This window comes from Amborella trichopoda, chromosome 5, assembly GCF_054954075.1.
Source record: "Amborella trichopoda isolate Santa Cruz 75 chromosome 5, AtrichopodaSantaCruz75HAP2 v2.0, whole genome shotgun sequence".
NCBI lineage: Eukaryota > Viridiplantae > Streptophyta > Magnoliopsida > Amborellales > Amborellaceae > Amborella > Amborella trichopoda.
In genome coordinates this window covers 10,332,106-10,349,050 of record NC_142340.1, presented here as the reverse complement: position 1 = coordinate 10,349,050, position 16,945 = coordinate 10,332,106, and the positions used below count along the sequence as shown (strand labels likewise).

Below are 16,945 nucleotides of genomic sequence, written 5' to 3'. Positions count from 1 at the left end.
GGGATTCCGTGTTGCTTGGAGTTTCCTTCAAGCTGGATAAATACATCATAATTTTGTGAAAACACGTGCATTTGGTTAGGATGGTATCAACAATCACCATCGGGCTTTGGTTCCTTCTGATTGCATATAAACGAATCAATTATTACTTTAGGATATTCAAGGAGGAGTAAATGTTTATTGTCAATTTCCAAGCTGTTTCTTGGATCCTTGCTCAGTTAGAAGGCATCTAACATCCGTGCAATGAGACATCTAACATCCGTGCAATGAGAACTCCAGTACCTCGGGCATTATTACCCTAGTCCATGGAGGCTACTCCGGCAGAGTTGCATCGCTATTTAGAGAAACCTGCAGAATGTAACTTTGATTGTGCTTCCAACCATTTTTTTTGTGGATCAAACTTTTGGATTCAAGGTCCATACATGTACAGAAAACCCTGATTACAAGAATCTTTACTGAACTTGTGGTTCATGGCACATGCAGTAACTTTCCATTTATAGTTAATGCGCTGTTGTTTCCCATACTGATTTGAAGTTGAAAATTATTACTTGAGAACATGACCCCATCAAATTTGAAGTTACCATGTAGTTTTGTTAATTGTAATAGATAGTTCGATGAATATATGTATGCTTGCATGATACATGCATTCATTAGATTGCAAAGGTTATGCAAAGATAATGGCAGACCTGTGGCTAGATGAACACATTCTTGACTATGGTATCATGCTAACATGAAATTGGGACCCAGCAACGCCCAATGCCATGTAAAATCGTGTCTTAATTTTTCTTAATAAAAAACACACACACACATTGCAAAATGTATAATTCACTTTTTTCACATTATCTGTACACATGCAAAATGAGAGCTTTAGACTAAAAGTCCTCTAAAGAATTAAGAAAAATGAGATTGTAAGGCAATAATAAGGATTGAACTTGGGAATCGCTTGAATCCCCTATTATGAATTGTGCTAGACAGGGTGATTCGTTACAGTGAACCACCTAGTTCTAGACAACCCAAGTGATTCCCTAGTTTGGGACCATCAAAGCTATCTGAGGCGATGTGGAGTTGGCATGCCATTTTTCAACCATGAAAACCGCGAGCTAAAATCATCGACAGGTGTTTGTTAGCTAGAAAATTATTAGGAAGCAAAATATTATCACAGAATCAAAGACGGTGAGGTCTAAATTCAAAAACTTTTGTAATTGTCACAGGATCAAGATCCCTTAAAACATGAGTGTGCTCCCATTTCCAGTGGGATCGTGATCCTCCTTCGATAGGATCGAGATCCCATTTATTTAGGGGATCAAGATCTCTTGATTGGGGGAAGCTCCAATTGGGCTCTACCTCCGAGATTGCCAAAGAAAAATTTCATGGGGGGATCAACACCTTTCAACCACGCTCCCTACATCTATGATCACTAGTGATGTGAACCTAATTAAAACTTCGACAACACGTCTTATGTTAGAGCCAGAGGCATGACACCCTTCTTCAGCACCATATGTTTTGCATGTTCCTATGTTAGGAAGTCAATCTGATGTGGTACAACGCAAGGCTTCTTTGTGTAAATTGCATTTGTTCTTGTGACAATCATGGTTCCAGGAGTTGTATTGCAAACTTCATTCATGGGTTTAGGTCGTAAGTGAAGGCTGCCCAGGGATAGTGTAGTAGATGGCAATGTTTCAAAAAGAGCTAGGCGGCTTGAGGGGTCAAGGCCTCCCAGTGCCTAGGCGGGCACCCAAATCCTAGGCGGCCCAGTTGAATCCAAAAAGTATACTACACATTAGCACACACTCCATAAGCATAACCATAAGTTGGTCCATATCCAATTAAAACTTAAAATTTACCAACCAAATTACCGAGCCAAAGTTACCAAATATCAAACCAGTGGAACCACAAATCCACTATCCACAATACACAACCAAGAGGAAGAAAACAAAAATGAAAGTAATACTTGAAGACTCAAAAGAATCTTCAATCAATGTTCAAAGTTTAATCATTATTCATAATTCATCATCAGAAAAAATCGAGTTAACTGCATTTGCATCATATTCATCGGCATCGTCATCCTCCTCGACATATTGGTCGTCCTCCTCCGTCTCTTCGGAATCTGCCTCTTCTTCTTCCAACCTTGTCCTCTGTGCAGAAGATCTAGTGGCTCTAGGAGGGTTGGCTGATGCCCCTGAAGCATCCATGACCATGTCCCATGTCAATCCTTCATTCCCCTCGAGCTCATCATCATCAACTAACCACTCCATAGCATTGTCCATATTTTTTTATCTGGGTCTATCTTATCTCTCTTAGCAAACCTATCCTTCAATTATCGATTATACTTGACATAGACTAGGTCATTGAGCCTCTTTGATTCAAGCTTGTTCTTTTTCTTTGTATGAATCTAACAAAATCAAATGAAACTAATTAAAATCTATGGTTCATATATTATTAATACAATTATACAAATTTCCTTTACGGCGTTACCCCTTCAAAAGTACTCCAATTACGCTCACAGCCAGATGAGGAAGTGGTTAGGTTTAAGATCCGAATGACCAACTTTTGTAAATTTGGAGAACTACACCCATGTTGGCTCCACCAGTTGGCTGCAAAAATATAGAATAAAATCATAAATAAGTAATAGAATCATAAAAATGAAACTTGATCACTTGAACAGGTGAACTTGATGAACTTAAGAATATTATTACTACCTGGATCAATTTTGGTCATTTGCCTCATCGCCATTGGACTCCCAAAATATTTTAATGAGCACTTGTAATTTATCAGCTCATCTGCACATATAATATCCTGGATATCAGGATGAGGGACGAGCACATCTACACAGTTATTAAATCCGGTAATAATTGTGTCATTTGTGTGTATATCCTTGTCAATATAAAAAAAGCTGGGTTCAAATAATAACCAGTTGCATGCAATGGTCGATGTAGCTTCCTATCCCACTTCTCATCAATAATCTCCAAAACAGGCTTGTAGCAGTTCTCGTCATTATCAAAATTTTGGGTTATCTCTCGTTTGCATTTCTCCATAGCCTCATATATATAGCCCATAGAAGGCTTGTCACTATCAACCATGCGAAGGACTTTGACAAGAGGAAAAAATGCCTTAAGAGCGCCCTTCACCCCTCGCCAAAAAGCCTTAGAAAGGATAATATCTCTCACCTACTTCCCAACCTGATCCTTGGACCGCTTGCATGCTCTCCAGTCATCCGAGGTAAGCATCTGCCTCAGCTGCACTCTCCTCGAATGTATGCTATCTAGGCATAAGTTCGAGGTCGCAAATCTCGTGACCCCAGGCTTCACAATCTCTTACCCGCATCATGCTAAGGGTAAGATGGTGGCTATAAATGAAATTTGTAACTGACTTTGCCTTCTTCACTGCACCTAATATCTCGGTTAAACTGCCAAGAGCCTCAAGCATGAGGTCTATACAATGTGCTACGCATGGTGTCCAAAAGATTCTAGGATAAGCTATGTGCAAGAAATTAGCTATAGCAACATTAGGAGCAGCATTGTCTGTGACAACCTATACAACATAATTCTCCCCAACCTCCTTGATTCCCTTCTCTATAACTTGGAATATTTAATGGGTATCATGGGTATAATCAGATGCATCAATAGACTTAAAAAAAAAGTCCTTAAATGGCAATTCACAATGAAAATTCATCTGACTTCTTCTCTTCCTATCACTCCAAGCATCAGCCATAATAGAAACTCTATATTGAGCCCATGCATCCTTCTTAACTTCTACAACATCCTTCGTGACATTTACTGTTGTTTTCAAAAGAGGCTATGAAAGCTCATAACGGGTTGGGGGTTCATCGCAGGCTCAAATTGGCCAATTGCCTCTACCAAGGTATAGAAGCTGCTTAGGCGAGTGGTATTGAAAGGAATGCTCGCCTCATAAAACTATGTAGCAATATAAAAGCAGCTCTATCTCTCTCTTCCTTCTTCATTCTATTTTCAGTGGTGGTTTGCTTCTTGGTTTTCTCTTCTGCAATCTCAGGGTCAGACTGGGGCAAAAAATTACCCGAGGCTTCTTATTCCCAAATTCCCTTTCCCTTTCCCCTAATAATGCATTGTTCTACCTCTTGACATCCCTCCCCATCCTCATCACTATCATCATCATCATAACTGACCGCAGACCTAATCTCTGCTATGGAGGCAAATTTATCATCTTTTTTCATTTTTACCATACTCACAAAATTTGTTATTTCCTCTTTAACAACATCATGAGTCTTTTAACATGGGGCAACATCCCCCCTGATACCGGCAAGATGTTTCTTGAATCGGTTTATGACCCATTTTGTATCCTTCTCACAAAACTTGCATCTTATGCAATTTTTATCATTAGGATCTAGGTTGTAGCCATATTTCCAACCAGGATCACCACTCCAATTAGATCCTGAAGGAGACATCTCAAAATAATACGACTTATAGAAGCAATAAAAAAAATCACTTACTTTGATTGCTCAATCTCCAAATTTTCTCCTCAAATATTCATATAAATCCCCAAAATCTTCTAAAAACCCTCCAATAGATTTATAAAACATCACAAATTAAATCTAATATCAATAGATGATGTTTTGATAAATTTCTCACAACTTTGAGAAACCCTTCAATCCTAAAGAAATCACCAAAAATTGGTTTTTGGGGTTTTCTGCTCTCTAAAATGGTCTCGAATATGTTTTAGGTTACAAATGAGCTTAGAAACAAGAAATTTGGCCCTTTAATATAAAAAAAGTTGACCAAAAATGCCCCTACCGAAAGTGTTTTCCGCCTCTGGGCGAGACGTAGTCCCTGGGCGGCCGCCTAAGCAGGTTCCTGGGCGCCCAGGGTTTTCTACCTATTTTTGGCAATTAGGCCTGGGCGATGCACCCAGATCCGCCTGTCCAGGCGCTGGGCGGTCCGCTTTTTGAAACACTAGTAGATGGATTATTGGATTACCTCATTTGCCATTTATAATTTTCTATATTGTTTGATGTAGGTGGCTTTCCTGTTGTGCTTACACTTACATGCGTTCATGTATTGGAGACACTTGTAATTTTATTGTATGATTGTCAATGTGGTGTAATAGAAATGTGTGTATTATTCTATGATGATGCTTAATGGTACTTTGGAAGTTCAATCAAGGGAGAGATTGGCAAAACTTGACGCTACCCCAGCATTTGCTACCGTGAAATGTAATTTAGCAGATGCTCACAAGGCAGTACAAACTCATTGGCATGAGGGTGCCATTGAAAATATGGAAGGACAAGTTTCGAGATGCTTTGGGCCCTTTGGACGTAATGAATTCTACATGGCAGAAGGCTATCACTTTAATAAGACCTCTAGAGTCTTTAGTTTTTTGTGCTTTCACTCTCAATCTTTATTAAATTTAACTAATGTTGCTGCTAATGTAATTACATGATGATATTTTTTATTTCTTCTGCATATTTATTTAATATTTCATACCCATTTGGTGCAAGTGCAAGAAGTGTGATTCATCTCAATGAACAGAATTTTTGCATGGATCCTATGGAGCACATTTTCTTAAATTGACTGTTATAATCTTGACAGTCTCTTTCATGGTTTCTGGGATCTCCCAACCTAGGTGGAATTCCCGTTTAGGAATCTCATTCTGGCACTTTGAGAAAGGGATCTTCAAGGAATCTTGATTGTTTGAATACCGGGATCTCGAACCCCACTATTAGGGATTTTAATGCCACCTTAATGACCTAGATAATTACTAAACTAATAATTTTCTTTATTTATAGCTTGCTAGCAATGCAATTATACTTTTAATAGAGTTGCATTCCTGACTGGCTATAAATAAAGGATCCCTAATTTAAACAGTGTATATAGTCTTTTAGACTGCCAACCCCAAATAGTTGGGATAAAGCTCGGATGATGATAATACAGTCCTAGACTATATGTGCGAAGTAAGGTTGGCAGCAAGATCTCTAAAAGGTTGAGATCGAGATTCCCAAAAGATTGGGATCGAGATCCTTAACATACGCATTGTACGGATGTTGCTCATGACCATAAGGATCTTATAACCTTTCACAATCCCCCACTTCCGATTCCAACTGTGGTCTCTTTATTTTCTGCTCTTGTCCTTCATCATCTTTGTCTTTCCCAAGGCCACTTCTCGAGTTTGTCGACAGCACAATAAACACATCAATTGGCTTCATAAGAATCAAATCTGTGACCTTGTAATTTGACCTTATGGGCTAACATACAATATGGGAAACACGTTGTTGGCTGCAAGGAGATTTGCATTGGAGAGATAAAAGCTATGGATATGTTGAAAGTTATTAGGCCTGGTTGATTGCTGAGGTGTATTCCAAGGATATTATGGGGATCCTTGCCTGGTTGCACAGGTGATGTGACATGAGCAACAGATTTCTTCAACTAGTGCATCAGTTCTACTTCATATATAGATTCTGTTTACTAAGTGCAGGGTCTCAGTGCGGCAGCCGATACACCTGTTTAAATGAATCTGCTTTCGAAATCCATCTAAGAGATTAATTTTGGATCCAAAATTTAACAGGTTGACAATTCTTGATCTCCACAATCATGAATCCGAAAGAAAATGAATTTTGAATCCTGAAAATAATATAGTTAAACTTTATTTTCAACCATTCATTTTAGTTTTTTGACAGATCGATGAGATCTGCACTACTTCTTGAGCTGCAAATGCATGGATGAAAGGCAGAAATGCATTTGCAGCGATTTAAGATGCATTTTATATCCAAAATTCATGAAAACCTCGGTGGATTTGCCTATGCCAATGCAAGTAAACTTTCCCATTTACAAATAATGATCTGAGGGAATTCGGAATTCCTCAACTCAAGATATTCCCTCAGTCCCGATTTTATACCCCTGACATGGGTTATCTGTGTATGTGATGTCTACTACTATGCCTTCCTCAGTCCACTGGCTTCAGATGGCCTCAAATGGCCCCAAGAGCTATTATTGAGAAGATTTATGAAACAATTTTCTCAAACATTCTGAGGATTTCTTTGAACTGGAGTGTGACTTCTTTAATCTGACATGTTTATTCTACGGCTCCTAGTTTCGGCCCCCATTTGTAAGGGTTACCGTGGTCATCTGTGATGTTCATTAGGCCTAGAGGTAGCATGATTCCCTCGTGGGTATGAAATTTCTAAATGCAAGTTCACCTGGGAAATAGCTTGACCATACCCCACAAATACTATTTAAAAATGGGTAGGTCAGCTTGTTTGGACTTGTTGGGATGAACTTCAAGTGTTTGAACCTTTGGCCTCCCTCACAAAACTGGGATGCCTACCACCGAGTGGAAACCTTAGTCACAAAGTATTGCAATGGTTAGTATACTTGTGTTTGTCTAAATTTTGAAACGTAAATTTATCTAGATCAGGATTTTCTGTGAACATAGATTTTTTTATCGTTTACCTTCTGATTTCCAAAATCTCATGTATCTATTCTACTTCCCTTCTTGATCTAGTTTCAAACGTCACATTTTATGATGCCTTTTGTTGCTCTTTGCTGACTTCCCCAATAGATGTCTATAGTTTCTTGGACATCTTCTTTCTTGGGAATTCAAGGTGAAATATAGAGGTCCCTCTTATTGAAATTTTTGGACGAGTTAGTTTATTCAAGTCCAGTCAGCAAGTATTATCAATTTTCGAACTCTTAAAGACGATATCGGCTAATTTTTAAGAGTCCCCGAGCCATGGTTTGATTTACTTGAATGTCCAACTTCTAGTAAAAGAGGTGCATTTTCCCAAGTTTAGTGACCTTTCGAGTGTGTGAATATTTTTCTTTTACTTTTTTCTTTGGTTCATCTGGTAATAAAAGTTAAAACTAGTGGCCTTATTTATACTCTCAGGGGGTCTGTGTAATTTTTTTTATTTGGATCCCTTTCACTTCTTTTGCCTTCGAGCCAATTGATGAAAATTCTTTGACATTTTGTTGATCAATGATCTTGACTTCGCCTTGTACAAACACTATATAGATTTTTCCAGATCCATTAACTCTATTAGTCAAAATGGTCCCAGACTTGAAGGGAATTTGTATTGTTTACATCAAAATTTTCTTGTCAGTTGGAATGTTATTCATTATTGTATTCTAATTTTTGGAAGTAAACTTTAGCAGAAATCAGTATGGTACACATTAGTAGAAATCAGCATGGATTAAATATTTATAATTTAGTGTAATCTTATATGCTTTTTTGCTGTTTTATGAATATGTCTGATTTATTTTTGTACAAATTGAATTGAAGTGTATTCACATGCGTTTTCCCAATTTTCGTTTTTTTTTTTTTTTAGGTTTTCTCATATTTTTTTAGAGAAATTGTAAACTTGGGGGAGTTGATTTTCTATTAATGTGAGTCAATATAAGTTGTCCTTTCATCTGAATTGGGACCCAAGCCTAATGTTGGGAAATGCCACAAGCACATATTCTTGTTTCCATGTTTCTCTTGTGCTACATATCGAGCACAGAAATTTGTTTTGATGGGATCTGTGGGCATCGCTGCTTAACTGCACTGTGATATAGTATCTGCTGACCATCGCGTTAATCTATTTTACTGATGTAGTGATTGCCATTTTCTATGGAAAATGTGATTTTTTTTATTTATACTGGGATCATCTATATAAACATGTACTTATCTGTGGGGAAATTCTTGCCACTCACACTGTGTTGTGATTCCTTTTAATCTGATTTAGTTCTCAAGAGTGCATATGAATATCCATTCTGAGTTTTACAGCTAATGGCTGGAGATTAATAGGTTATCTATTCTGTCAGAGCATTACAATATATAAGGATAGTTTATGCCTTCTATTCCTGTTGAATTTCTAAGGTCAGATTTGCCTTTGCTTTATAGTGCAAATTTGAATTTTACTACTGCAACCTTCCCAAGGTCTTCACTGTCACATTCAGTAAAACACTTGTTTATAAGTTGCATAATACAAAGAACTATTGGAAATTGCTGATTAATTTTTACTTGTCCAATTATTTCTTGGACCAAACTTAGGAATACTTTGCATGTGCATAAACAGTTGAACATGTGATTAGGATCTTGTAATGACAGAAAGTGGCCTTCAACTCTTGTAATATGGGGAAATGGTAAACAATTTTTGTGATATCGATCTCTGATGCCATGCTTACTCATAATTTCTTTCATTGTGATTGACTGTTTCCACTGTAAATTGGTCACACAGTACCCATGCCCAAATATTGTTTTAACTGTTCTAACTCATTCATTCAAGGATTCATATGGTATTTATGGCAGGTTTTTGTTATTGGAGCAGTGAAGGAAGTGAGGAAAGCAGAGGCCATTATGAGGGGAAAGATGTTGTTTAGCTAGCCATTGAGCCATTCTGTTTCGGAGTTTCTCACTTCGCATGATATAGACTGTATAATGCCCATTGTGCATGTCCCATTTTCTTGAGATAAGAACACAACAAATGCTCGCTTTATTCCAATTTCCTGGCAGGAGGTTTCTTATATCATTACTGTGTTCTTTTCCCCCTTTCCTATTTGCAATGTCAAAAAGCCTTGCAAGATGAAAGGGGCATCAGATATCAGAGAGCTGATTCTCACAATGTGCCAATATTTGAGGGCATAAATCCATGATTCTCTTTTACACTCTAAATGACCGAAAATGGAAGGCCTGTGTTGTCAAACTTGTATATGAGTTTCGATAATTTCAACAAATATGGGTGTTTATAAACATGCTCCCAAATGTCTTCATCTTGAGTGCTACAATAAACCCATGGGTTTCTTTTACTTTCTAAACAACCAAATACAGGACTGTGTTGTCAGATTTGTACATGATCTATGATTTCGATAGAAGTGGACATTAGGTGTCACCTACTGTTTTGCCTAGTATCGGACTTGAGAGCATAATCCATTATTTTTTTAACTGAATATGACTTCAAACACTGGGCATTTATGTATGATGATCCTATGATTTTATAAGAAGCCCAAACATAAGTTTTTAATATAATTGTTACTTCAAATTGTGGAAAGAGAAAAAAATCCAGGTCTGTTACGGTGGATAAAAGCAGGAAAGGACCTGAGGTTTTAGGGAATGGGACCTGATTGCACCTGATTCTACAAGTTTTGCTCTAACCCAACTGGTTAATGGAATGTTTTCTATTTAGAAATCATGGAACTTCCACTAGCAAATACAAACTTTAATATCATGGTTGTAGTTACTGCTTTGTTGAGAAACTTGCCAATTTATTGTTCTTACTGCTAAGACTGCTTTCATTTTTTGGTGACAATGCAACAAGAAACACGCATCACGAGTTTTCATTCGGAGATCATTTCAGTAGAGATGCTGCCCTCTCAATGCTTCATATTTGCTTCATGACTTGAAGCTTAGCATGATTACAGCACACCGTCCCAAGTTAGAAAGTTTGAACTTAAAGCTGAGGGAAAAGTTTATATAGAACCGAGGCTCTAAACAATCAAATTAAAACCTACCTCAAAAATTTCACTAGAAGAGGTTGTTTTGATACCCAAATATCCTCAAATTGATCACCTCGACATCAAGATGCATGGGCATGAGAAAAAAAATGGATTTCAAGTTTTGGAAATAGCGTATTTTGTAATGCATTTTTGAACTGTCAATTTTCAAAATTTTCAAGTTTTCATAGATCTCTTCATCTACAATATTTTTTATGCTTTAAATTTTATAAATGAAGATGAAAATATATTTTAAGGCAATCACAAAGATTTGAAGTATTGAAACCACATTTCTTGACAATCTTTGAAGGTACCTTTAATTTGATTGTTTAAAGCGTAGGCTCTATGTATATAGATATAATAAAATGAACAAAAAGGGTATGGTTTGTATAAGGTGCACCTCCAAATTTTGTCATAAGATGCAATTTTCGCATTAAAAATTCTTAGGATGGTCCAATAATCTATTTTTCTCTCTAATTTTATTATTTTAAACTGAAAAAACAGTTCAACTCAAGTAGGTGTATGAACACATAAAAATCTTGAAAGGGTTTAGATAAAAAAAAAAATGCTGCTAGATGTACTACTTTTGGGGCTTCAATTTTTATTTTTATTTTTTCCCCCAATATCTATACATCTTGACACCGGGATGATTAATTAGATGGTTTTTCAACATTAAGACAACTTTTTCATATGGAGTTTTAGGCGCACCCTAATTCTACTATAAACTTCTTAAAAAAAAAAAAAAAAAAGGACCCACCTCAAAAGAAAAAAAAAAGTTCAAAACATGCAAACCTGACTAACCTGTCACTATTATTGAAACTCAGGTGATCCCTTTGAGACCTCTGTAACCAACCTTTTAGAGTCCACAGTGATAACACGTCCTTGCCATGCTTCCCATATGGTCATGGGATCCACTGATGGCTTCGGTGGCCACTTCAGTACTTTGTTATTTATTGCCCGCTTGGTCTACCATAATTGTATAAAGATCCAAGAGAGGTGGTGGTGCCCAAAGATTTTGGAGCTGTACATGACCAATGGTACTTGGCAATCATACGATGATAACTCACTACTAAAGTAAAATATGAAGGAAAGAAATTATATAAGGTAGCAACCTCAAAATGGAGAATTAAATATGCATCTCGAAAATCTATCAGAAAATGTTGTTTTAATGTTAAAAAAATATTTTAATTGATCATCTCGATATCGACATATATGTATATGAAAAAAAAAAAAACATTTTGAATCCCAAAAATAGTGCATATTACAATACATTATTTAGACCATTCATTTTCAAGATTTTCATATGTTTATGATTTTATTTGATTTTAGCTATTTTTTAAGTTTAAAATTTTATAATTAGAGATGAAAATAGATTTTCAGATAATCCTAATAATTTTTTACACAAAAATTACATGTTAAGATAAAATTGGAGTTAAGTGGATTATTTAAGGCTGCAACCGATGCAACCCACACCCAAATATAAAATAGGACCATTTACTCTCGATACAAAAAGGTAATAATCAACTCTAACCATTAAATGCAAAAATCAGTTAGCTAAGGCAAATCAATTTTTCACAAAACTCAATAAAATTTTCCCAGACTTTGGACTATGTGTGCTATTGGGTAGCACATCAGACAACCACATGTAATTGTGACCATGTATAAAACGAAAAAGGGCTTGTTATATTTAAATCCTATTGCCACATAAATATGTTTCATTAGGAAGTATCTTGTAATAAATAAATATGGCAATTTCGATTCCACTTGCACATGAGACATATGGTACGGGTTGTAACTCTTTCTTGCTTCCAATTTCCGGTGCACATTGGTTTTTAGTTGAGGTGAAAGGTTAATTGGATAGGAAAGGGCCTTAATTGGCTTAAGGGTAAACACGCCCTCCAACTAGAAAAAAGTGAAAATTTGATTAAATTATCAGTAAACTAAATTATTGGTAATAAATTAGTTTTGGTCAAGAAGTTGGAGGTATAAAATCGGGAAAAAATATGATTTGCCAAAAATTAGGTAACATAATTGTCAATATTTTTGAGTTAACTGGCAACGAGTATCGCAACGTTCGAGCCTACCCACGAACAAGGGGAAAGGCGCGAACTACAATCTAGATAGGTCCTACACATCTAGATCAACCTCTTTTTTTGAAGCCACGGGACCCGACCCTCCGCTTTCTGCTTCAGTATAAGCCTGACAAATTCTTGGCCAGTCCCTTTCTGTCAGAAGAAAAAAAATGGAGTGAAACAACCGGATATGTAAAAATAACATCTGATAGAATTGTGACCTACAATTATTGTAAGGTTACATTAAAGTCATTGAATAATAATGGTATGGACTTGGTACTATTTATAATTATACTTGGTAAATTTTTTGTCTAAATGATTTAATACAACATGACAGAAAGTATAAACAATTTATTGGGGGCATACTATGATCAGTAACAACAATAATAAACACAACAATCACATTAATCAATAAAAAGTTTTGCAACCCAAGGTATAGGATCCTTGTTGGGTTAACAAAGAAACCACTTAGTATAGTATCACAATTAAAATAATAAACACAAAATCTATTAAAAGTGAAACAATTGTCCATTCAAATTGTTATGTTGTATACATCATTGAAATAACAAAAAATTTCAAAAAAAGTAAAATTAAGTATACAAAATTAATTAAACTTCTATATATAAAGAAAAAGTAACAAAAGACCTACTTGTACTGCGCAATTTGTGTAAGCAAACCCAAACCTAAATGTTTGAATGTCAGCTCTAATTCCCAAGTCTAAATCTCTAGTTATAAGTAAATATCTCTTTCTCTCTCCCTCTTTGTAATGGTGCTCTTGGTTTAGAAAAAAAGAAAATTTCTCAATCAATTATTCTTCCTCTAATTCTACCTATTATTTTGATATATTAGTTTTTTTGGGAGATTTTTTTCTCGGGAAATACATTGCTAGTATCTTATTTGAAGAGAAGAAAATTTTTTATGAAAGCCGTTGATGGGATTTTTTATTATATCAAGATTCTTAATTTAATCTCATTTTAATGTGCTTATGCCAAAAAAAAAAAAATCCAAAGATATCAAATCAATGAATAAAAGAGTAAAGTTACAATGAAGAAGTTTGTTTGAAAAGATAAATGCTTTTATATTGGCTCCACAAAAGAAACATGATTTTTTCTGAAGAGCTTATGAGAAAGAGTTTTAAACCGATTTTAAAAACATTAGAGTTTTTTCGTGTTTTAATCCGATAAACTTGCTAACTATAGGTGTGACATGTTCAGTCATAGGAGGGAAAATTTGTCCTTGCTGTGTTGCGATTCTAAACGAAGAAAAGGGAAGTGCAAGTGCTTGCATCAAAAGCTTGCATTTTGGACCCTTGTGCCCAAAAATACATTTTAGCTTGTGTTTGAAAATGGCCAACCTATATTAGAATCGATTAGAATTGCCCAATCTGGATTGAAAATCATCTAGGGTGATCCATTCCTGCAATATATGGATAATTGGTTATGCCCTCACCCCAAAACCTGCCAGTTCGAGCTTAGTTCATACCGGTTATGTCATAAATAATCTAGGGCGATCCATTCTCACAATTATATGGATAATTTGGTTATGCCGTCCCCCAAAACCCGCCAGTTCGAGCTTAGTCCATACTGGTTCTGTCATAAAAACTGATTATGCCCTCGACCCATAATCGAACTGGCCAGTCCGAGTTGACCATACCAGTTCTCTATGCCCTCCCCTAGAACCGGCCACTTCGAGCTTAGCCCATACCCATTCTGTCCAATGAATTTCCAATGTAATCTTTCAAGGCGTGTTTGATAAGTGGAAGTTTTTGGAACTGGGAGTTAAATGTCTCACTTTCATGTTTGATGTTACTGTGTGGAAGTTGTAAAGTGGAAAGGCGACCTCCCATGCAGCCTTTTTTTAGTGTTAAAATGAGTTCATTTTTGGAAGACCTCTTTTCTATAAAAAATAATAGAAGACGAGTCTTCCATAATTTGTGGGAGAGTCCCTTTCACTCCCAAAAACTCCTAAATATCAAATTTTTAAATCAGAAAGTCGGTTGTAGATGGCTTGCATTACCGTTGGGCCCAATGCCTAAGAGGCTTCAATGATTATTTGCTTGAGGTTGAGAGAGTGCCGCTTTTATAAAACTCATTGCCTCCCTGATGTGGGACATTTCTTTCTCCCTTGCTCACCCAGCTTCTTTTTTTTGCGAGGGACATAAAAAGACTATAATATAGGTAATAAATATCAATACTAGTAGATAAGATAGCTATTGTATATATTTAATACTTTATTCACACGGGGGATATAAATGTTTCATTTTTCTTGGTTGTGTTTATATCTTGCACTGCATATTTTTTTCATTCAATCCTAATCGAGTAACTTATTTGTTGTAGATGAAAATGTTGAAAGCTTATATCACTTATACTTTTTTTAGGAAAAATATCTCCGTATCCTCTATTTTTATGTTTCATTGCACAATAGATCCAAGGTTTTAAAAGATATATTGGGACATAAAAATTGTATATTTTGCTTCTTGTAACCCTTGAGCTAATTTAAACCTGTTTTTTTAGGCCAAACAAATCTAAAAAGACATGCTTTTCTAAAAGTATCCTCCTAAACTTCTAGAGAAAGAGAGAGAGAGAGAGAGAAAAGAGCTTCATGGAGGTGAGAGGTTACCCAGAGGAGAGAGAGATGCTTAGAGAAATACGGGAGGAGAGAGAGAATTAGAGGCGCATGAAGAGAGAAAGAGAGAAGCGTGGGGTATAGAATTGAAGAGAGAGAAATGATTGAGTTTAGAAAGATCATGTCTTTCTTACATTTGTTTAAGTTAAAAAATAGGTTTAAAGTGGTCAAGGGTTAGAAGATATCTTTTAAAACCTTGTGTTTATCAAGAAATGAAACCTAACAATAAATGATATGGAGATATTTTCTTTTTTTTATAATGTTGATAATTATTTTTTGAGTGTTAATTGAATGATATAATATGGATCAACAACAACTATGTGATTGGAATTGTTAAAAATGAAACACAGTTTTTGCATCAAACTGAAACCACGTAAAAATATATGTATATTGTGCAAACTTAGAAGAAAAGAAAACAAGCTTGATGCATTTAAGTTTCTAACTTGAGGAAACTACATTTAAGTTTTCAACGAACTCAAATAATCTTTAACATTTTAATTGTATCTTGGAGTTGCCTATGTTTCTCTGCTAAGGGCCATAACCAAAATTGATAGAGAGAGGGGCAATCTTGAATAGGAATTTTAGAGTTTGATAACTCTAAGATTTCAATAGCCAACAGACATCTAGACAGGGAAATAACATCTCAATATTTATATATTCTTACAGAATAATGAAAGTACAAAATGTAGCACTCCCAAAAATATATGGATATTGAAGCAGAATTGGGAGTTGTCTATATTTTTCGGTCACCTATGCTTGTTTGGGGTATCCCCAAATACTGAACCACATGCTTTACATAGAGCAGGGCCGCCTTTGAAGCTGTGCAATTCAATGGTGCGGGGATGAAGGTAGCGTGCTTTGAGAACCTGTCCACCACAACCGGACCCTAACTCCCCCACCTTTGGCAAGCTATAAATTCAGTCCAAGGATATGCTTGCCCATTGCCCATCGTGTCCCTGCTTGCTGGTGGCTGCCACTTCCTCACACTTAATTTATGCGAGTTCCACCTTCCTATCCTACTTACTTAAGGCATCCGCCACTTGGTTGGTCCGTCCAATCCAGGCTTATACCCAAGCACCATATCAAACTCAGCCAAAAAGTCTTGCCACCGTGCCCCTTTTTCTGGGTCAGGTCATCACCACTCGTCTTGACCACGAATCGGGACTCAAGCAAGTAGTGCATGCCTCCAAGTTCTCAAGTAGTGCACTATTGTTGTCATCTCCTTCACTTTGGACTGGTCTCATTGAGCTTTCGGCTCTCATTATGCAATAGGGTGACCTTCTTGTACTAGTACACCGCCGATGGCATAGTTTGATACATCCATGTGTATTTCAAATGGCTTAGTGTCATCTGGCAACTGCGGGTCATCAATCACTGCCTGCTTTAGGTCCTGTCCTCAAAAGCTCTTTGACACTCTTCCGACTAGTGCCATGATTGGTCCTTCTTTAGGAGATTTGTGAGTGGAGCAACCCTCTTTTTTCTTCGACTAACCAGAGATTCATCTTCGGTAATAGTTCACGAGCACTAAAAACGATCTTAGCCTTACCTCACTCACCTTGGTAGGTGCTTGCTACTCGGCTCTGATTTCGCCCATTCGACAAAAGCCCTCCTATCAAATGCCCTAAGAACAGGCATTTGGCCAAAGGAGCATTTCTCTTTTCCTTAATACCTAAAAACGGTCTGGAGGTGGCTAACGTGGTCGTTTAACGAATGGCTATAGACCACGATCAAGGTATACCACCACAAACGTCGTCCAAGTACGATCAAGGTATACCACCACAAACGTCGTCTAAGTACGATCAAGGTATA

The 16,945-nt window shown here is 36.5% G+C and overlaps 1 protein-coding gene across 12 annotated transcripts in view; it reads left to right on the top strand.

Moving 5' to 3' along the window:
- Positions 1-9,699, top strand: part of LOC18443662 (3'-5' exonuclease domain-containing protein / K homology domain-containing protein / KH domain-containing protein) — a 46,498-nt gene extending 36,799 nt beyond the window's left edge. For all 12 annotated transcript variants that reach the window (XM_088867435.1, XM_011628555.3, XM_088867433.1 and 9 more), the window contains one exon: positions 9,259-9,699. Coding sequence is in view for 6 of the 12 variants with exons in the window: in XM_011628555.3 (XP_011626857.1) it covers positions 9,259-9,333 (75 nt within the window). In the remaining 6 variants the exon portion in view is untranslated. The remainder of the gene's footprint in view (positions 1-9,258) is intronic.
- Positions 9,700-16,945: the final 7,246 nt, after the last annotated feature.